This window comes from Sinocyclocheilus anshuiensis, unplaced genomic scaffold (assembly GCF_001515605.1).
Source record: "Sinocyclocheilus anshuiensis isolate Anshui unplaced genomic scaffold, SAMN03320099.WGS_v1.1 scaffold385, whole genome shotgun sequence".
NCBI lineage: Eukaryota > Metazoa > Chordata > Actinopteri > Cypriniformes > Cyprinidae > Sinocyclocheilus > Sinocyclocheilus anshuiensis.
In genome coordinates, this window is record NW_015539876.1 from 704220 (window position 1) to 711161 (window position 6942).

General features: G+C 36.7%; 1 protein-coding gene across 3 annotated transcripts in view; it reads right to left on the reverse strand.

Annotated features, from left to right (window-relative positions):
• Positions 1-6942, reverse strand: part of LOC107685298 (sodium/hydrogen exchanger 7-like) — a 34979-nt gene that overhangs the window by 5612 nt on the left and 22425 nt on the right. For all 3 annotated transcript variants that reach the window (XM_016481835.1, XM_016481834.1, XM_016481836.1), the window contains 3 exons: positions 5172-5235; positions 2212-2294; positions 175-280 (listed from right to left, as the gene is read on the reverse strand). In XM_016481835.1, the coding sequence (XP_016337321.1) occupies positions 175-280; positions 2212-2294; positions 5172-5235 (253 nt within the window). The remainder of the gene's footprint in view (positions 1-174; positions 281-2211; positions 2295-5171; positions 5236-6942) is intronic.

Genomic DNA, 6942 nt, shown 5'->3' on the forward strand with positions numbered 1-6942 from the left:
ATATATATATATATATATATATATATATATATATATATACTGTATATAAATATATATTTTCCCAAATTTTATAGATTTTTATTTTTAATATATTTTGTAATCATTTTATTCTATATTGCTATATCTAGCAAACTGACTTATTTAATAACTGTGTGTGTGCATATGTGGTCTTACCTCATAGGCCTGGGGGCTGGTCAGACATCGAGCCAGAGGACCGCAGCAGGCCGGCAGAGTGGAGGTCAAAGGGGGACCACTGTGGGTCAGGATAGGCTTCAAGTAACTGTACTTGTGTTAAGAGGAAAAGCTCTGCTGAAGTGTCAATGTCAGGCAGATGTGAACCAGAGATCTATACTGTCACATGAAGCCATGGAGCTACTGGACTATGGTTGACTGTAGAAAATTCTTACTACATTATTTAAGTTCAATTCCAAAAATAACTGAAAACATACAGATATGGTAAAGTCAACTTCTTGCAGTAGTAGCTTATAAAGTATTCACATTAGCTAATCATATCTTATAATTCTCTACCAATTCCTAAAATAGCACACTGGATTAATTTCATAGACCCAGTTCTATTAGTTTTCATCATACGCAAAAGAGCAGCTTGGACGATCTTTTTAGTAATCCACACAAATGAAAAAAAAAAACACTCTGTTTTGAACATAATGAGGACAAGTAAATGATGAAAAGTAGTTTTTTGGTCTAAACTAGTTAATTCATAACAGGCACAAATCAATAATGACTGTAAGACTTCCAACATTCATCCAAGTCATACATTTCAAAACAAACAACCAATTTAAACCATTCAAAAATAGCATTGCTTATAATGGAAGCTTCAAAATTTAGCATGGCAGCGGCAAGCGCTCATCTCGGAACAGATATGATTGAGTCTCAGCCTCATAATCAGGAGTAAACAGATCATTATCCCCTTAAATAGTTCACTCAGAGTCCAGCGCACACAGATCTAAGCAGGACAGCTAGTACGCATTTGGCAGCAATACTGAGTTTTTTTTTAATTTTTGACAGCCGGGGATAAAAACAGAGAAGGCGGCAGTAAAGGGTCGATGGCTTGAAACCAAGAACACCCCGTGATGGATTTGGAAGAGTATAATATCTTCGAGGGGGACCTGAACTGGTTGTCCCCTACAGAGTTAGAGAGAGGTTGCCAGGTATAGACTGAAAAAAATATAGGATGTCCAATAGCATGGTCTGGCACCCAAAGAGAAATAAAGCAGGTGGCTGGCCAATCCAATAGCACTTGCCTTTTGGAAAGCACACAGACACCGAGGGCCTGTGAAAAAGGAAACGAATGTCGTTGGGTAGGTTGTTGTGAAAATAAGGCAACACACTTGTAAGCTCAAATGCATGGCTGTGAGCGAAGCTAGGATTCCTAATAAACCTCTGTGAGTCACCACATGTGGAGCTGGCTAGTCCCAGCTGTGCAGGAAGCGGATTGAGAAGTGTGTGAGAAAATGTGTGTGTGCTACTTTCCCCTTTAAGCATTATTTCTAGCAACCATGAGCTAAATAAAACCCCTTTCTTTGCTATTCTGTTCTTTCTTTGCTTTTCTGCTGTTCCTCTCACCACCCACGACCGTCTCACTGAAAGGTACAGTAATCTTCTCAGCACAAAATAATTGCAGTGGATGGGCCCTGCTGAAAGCTCAAGAATCATTGATTGCTTCATTCAGGACCTGAAGGCTTTGTGAAAATGGACTGCAGTCATTTCATTTGACTTTCCGTGCAAAGAATGTCTGTAATGACATTTCCAGCGACTCATATTGAGGTGCAGAGCTCAGACTGGAGCTTTTTTTGGAGAAGGAGTTGGGTAAGGAGGGTGAGGCTTGTCAGTTCGGGGGTTTAGAGGCTCAGTTAAGGCCTCAGAGGAACTCCAACACTGATCAAAAACAGCTACCCTATGAAATCTTGGAATTATTCATCCCTTCCTCACTCCGCATTTATATTCATCCAGATCCGCTTTAGCGAGTTTCATCAATATGTGTCTCTCTTTTGTCATTGTCTATGGTGTGGGAGCAGATGTTTTTCCCTAGCCATTTGCATGGAGCCAAAGTAATCTCACTGGCTAGGCTCACGGAAGAGCAGAGAAGAGAATAGTGAAAGAGAAGTAATGTTCAACCGTGCTTGAGTTCCTAATGACAAGACCACAGCATGAAAGTGTGTGTTTTTGTGAATGGCATGCTGAAAAGGATACTTGTGGTCAAAAGTATACCAGAGCCTAAAAAGCCAGGCACTCTCTTGCTTGGTCTTGCTCTGTCCTTCTGACTGGGCTCCATCCTGAGGAGAGAAAGAGGAAGCAAGTATGATTTGTATAATCTACAGCAGGGTTATGCAAACTTTGACACATATATATTATATACTGTAGCTTTAGCAAATATTGAATAATTAAGATAATTCAAAGCACAACTCGTGTTAGTGGCAGACAAGTAAATAAATGAAAAGATGTTAAAAATAAATCACTTTAGAAGTCAATATATTGTTTTATGTTCATCATTGAACATCACTCTATCAGTAGCGTACAGCAAACAACAATCCATGTTGCAATCGAGTTTGGCAATTTGGAGTTTGGCAATCTGTTTTTCATTTCGAGTTTGTCAAAACCTGATTCTTTAAATGTTAGCTCAAAAGTCAACCTTTTTGTTAATAAAGGCTTAAAAGTGCACTGTGTATTTTTTTCATTTTTTTTTTCAAAAACGATTCATTATATTATATTATATTATTTGAAATGTGACTTGTGTACACATAATACCAGACCATATGGAGAAATGGCCTGCGAACTTTTGAATGGGTGGAATGGAACCTGATACTAAACCATTTATCATAAATACACACTCAAAATTCATCCATATTTATCCCTTAGGTCTTGCTTTGTTCTTCCAACGGCCAGTACATTTATCCCAGTTCATCTAATCTCACGAGTTCAGCTTCAACTTCAGCTTCATTGCATTTAAAGAGATTACAGATTAACGCCATCACAAACAAGCTCACAGTAACACTATACCGCAACCTACCCTAAGCGTGCCACATTTCTTTAGTGTTAATACTATAGTGAGGTCCACTGTTAATAAGATGTGTGGCAAAGACATAAAGTGTACTTCAACAAAAGTAAAACTGTACACATGTGATTTAGGCTTGTTATCATACAAAAAAATGTAATAATAAAGACAAATTTCTCTTCTTTTCATACAATTTCTGCTTTATATTATTATCTATTTTTATTTACACTGCAAGACTGCATGCACAGATTTTAATTTTAACAAAGGGTCTGGATTAGAAACATTCTTAAAAATAATATTCTTCTAAATTATTTTCTTCTAGTTTTCTAGCTATATATTGTATAGTTTGCATACATGCAGTATACTGTAGTCCTCTTATTTTAATGTATTTTAAACTCATTAATTCTTTTTTAAAAAATCACTGTAAATAATATTTTAGAGTTACAATAGCCTCATACTTGTTTTACTTTCCAAAGGGTATTTAATGAATTTCCTGGGTACTTCCAAACATTAAGCATTAAAATACTAGTTACATAGACTATATATTGCTTCTACCATGTTTTACTTTTTTAATCTAGTATACTTATAACTATCAGATGCTTGTGTTCCAGATGAAATACTAAGGGTTGTCAAAAGGGAGAGAGAGAGCCAGAAAGGCCTTTTAGAGACCACGCAGATCCTCTCACCCTCTAAGCCTGTTCTCTTCAGGTAATAAAGACTTCACAGAAACTCACTAATGTCTATTCAATAATTTACTATCTGACAGTAATGTTGAGTAATAATTTACAGTGGACAACAAATAGGTCCTCTCTCTTGAGTTTATTGTATTCTTGAAGGGATAGTTTGCCCAAAAATGAACATTTTGTCATCATTTAATCACCCTTATGTTGTTCCAAACCTGTATGAATGTCTTTCTTCTGATGAACACAAAAGAAGATATTTTGAAGAATGTGAGCAACCAAACAGTTGCAGGTAGCCATTGACTTCCATAGTATGGGGGGAAAAAATCCTATGAAAGTCAATGGCTTCCTGTTTGGTTTGAAAGAATCTCATACAGGCTTGGAACAACTTGAGGGTGCGTAAATGATGACAGAATTTTCATTTTTGGGTGAAATGTCCCTTTAGGAAAACTTTTGTGAATCTGGCCCAGATTGTTTATTCCACCTGTTTACATTTATAAACCTGCTGTGTTTACCGAGACATGCGTTTGACCACTCACGGTCAGTCGTAAGCACAAGAACTCATCAAAGAGCATGTGAAAAAGCAACCATCTGTCAGTGCTCAGAATTACTGATACTTCATAAAGGCTTCTATTGTCACATATTTATTATTTCAGCAACATATTTGTATCAAAGTACCAGTACTTTTGACATGCTTAGTGCTTCTATCATCAGTGCATGCAGTCTGTGTTATCTTCTAAATGCGTGCGTGCTTGTGCTCTTGCAGAAGATGATTGGTTTCCAATGATCTGATTTCAGTCATGGCCCTATAATGGAACTAGTTTAAACCATGATGAACAGAGGAGAAATGTCATTAGTTTCCAAGGTGTCCATTCCTAATTAGCTTTGCCATTCTAATTTCAGTAACAATTCATGATATAAAAAGCAACTTGTATCTCTGTATTGGTTCATGTATTCGTACTTCTGCAAAAACACACCCACGGGTTTCAACACAACATGATAACAGCTAAAGAGGAGTCAAGGTTGTTTAAATGGCTGTTTTTTTAAGGGGTCCAAGTTATCTTATGAAAGATCGCTCCACAAATGACGTGCACCTTTTTTGTTTTTGAGGCAAAAACCGGAAGAATGAATTTATGTGTGGTTTTTGGGCAGCTACACGAGGTCTCAAGTGCGAAAGGAACAGGATGATGTAGCAGCAGTTTAAAATTAGATCTCCGAAAGAAATGTGCGTGATAATTGCCAGTGCAAAACCACTATACTAGGGCATTCCTGGGTGGTTTCTAAAGCATTGCAAAGTTCTTCCTTCAATGTAAGTCTATGGAACATTATAAGACGGATCACTTAAAAAGTACTAGCACAAGTCTCCTTTTTTGTACAGTTTGAAGCATCACTCATGTCTGCAGCAAAAACAGAATACTTGAAATATAATGATGGTAAAAGCTTCATTGGTGGGAGGACAGAAACATATTGAGACTTACTCCTTGAAGGACCTGGAAGCTGTCCCCACATGGCTGAAGATCCTGATCTGGGTCCACTCCAACTCTGAAAGAGAGAGAAACTGCACGTCAGTCTGCCTGTGTGCATCTGTGACATGAGCTTTTAACCCATGGTGCATATGCAGCCACATACGTACCGCGACCTTTTAGCAAAGCCCACAAACAGCAGCAGCATGAAGAAAAGATAAACAGGCAGAATGGACTCAAGCAGAGCTATATTGATCACGTTATGATATCATTTCACACAACATGCCTACTGCAGCAAGGCAAGGTTTCCACTGAGAAGAAGTTACAGAAATAAATCATAAGGTCTACAGGCTATTCCACTCATTTGTTTTCTACAGTTGGCCACTGGCCTAAACATCTAGGACACTGAGTTTTTGACATCTTATTTAAATAAAACTACCACGAAATAGCATGTAAAATCATAATGATTTTCACAATACACAACAAGTGTTAATACACCATGACTGATTTTAGTTTTTACTTGCCTTTTTGTTTTGAGTTGATCTTAGTATAAAATATTGACTGTTTTGGTTATAGTGTTATTATTTCGAACTACGCTCAAATAAAATAATAAAGTTCAAATAAACCAAATTATAAATATAAGATGAAAAAACTAACATTTCTAAATTAGTTTTTAAGCTAAAGTACTAAAATTACTAAAACTGATATAAAATAAATGAAAGCTAAAAATATTAAAAATACTAATAAAAAGACACAAACATAAAATTACTATTTTGTTATTGGCCATAACATGATAATAATTATTGTCTTATCGGATTTGATATGATTTTAATATCAGTTCATCCCTAAAGTGTGTGGTTGTTCGCTTTATGACAAACAGTATTTTCCTGTGTAAATGAACCAGACATCAGTGGAGCAAGATCAGCCTCAAAAATAATGTTTACAAAACAAAATTCATAAATGCACAGCACAATTTACATTTACAAAATCCAATTTGTAAATTCAAAACACAATTCATAAATACACAAGTAAAAGCATAAATATTTCCCGAAATGCATCTTACCTAAATAAATTTAAAATGTTTACACAAATGTGTATATATCAAGTTCTTGAATTAATTTCATCACACATTTATGAATGATGTTACATGTATTTATGGATCATTGAATCTGCATTTGCAAATCGTCACATGTGCGTGGACTGCTTTTTATTTGTGCGCGGTGTTTTTTAGACCTTCCTGACAGGTTAAGATTCATAAATATCTTTTTTTGGAGGATGTTCCGTTCAGCCAATCGCGGTGAGCTGTGCATTTATGAATTTTGTTTTGTAAACGTATTATTTTTGAGGCTGATCTGGTACCATAGACTTCCGTCTGGATCGGAAACCAACATTGTGTGGAGAGCCAGACATGTTCTCTCATTCGCTTGACTGGCTGAAATACGAGAAGAACCCAGCAGACCTTTAAAGCTCAGAGGGTGAGATTTTGCTGAGATGAGTGATACACTAGGTGAACTTTCACTCTGGCCTTTAAGTACATTGACTGATCTTTGATCCTATGGCTCGTCTTTCATTCTCCCTCTCAATTAAAGCAGTGGATATGATGCGGCCACTGGCTTTTGAACCCCAAGGATCAACAGAGACTTTATTGTGAAATTAGACAGAGCTTGAGGGTTAGCAGATGCGCAGGCATTCTGAGCCTCTAGTGCCACCCATGTGGATAAGCACCAAACAGAAAAAGCCGACTTATCGGTCTTCTGCAAAAAAAAAAAAAAAAAATTAACAAACT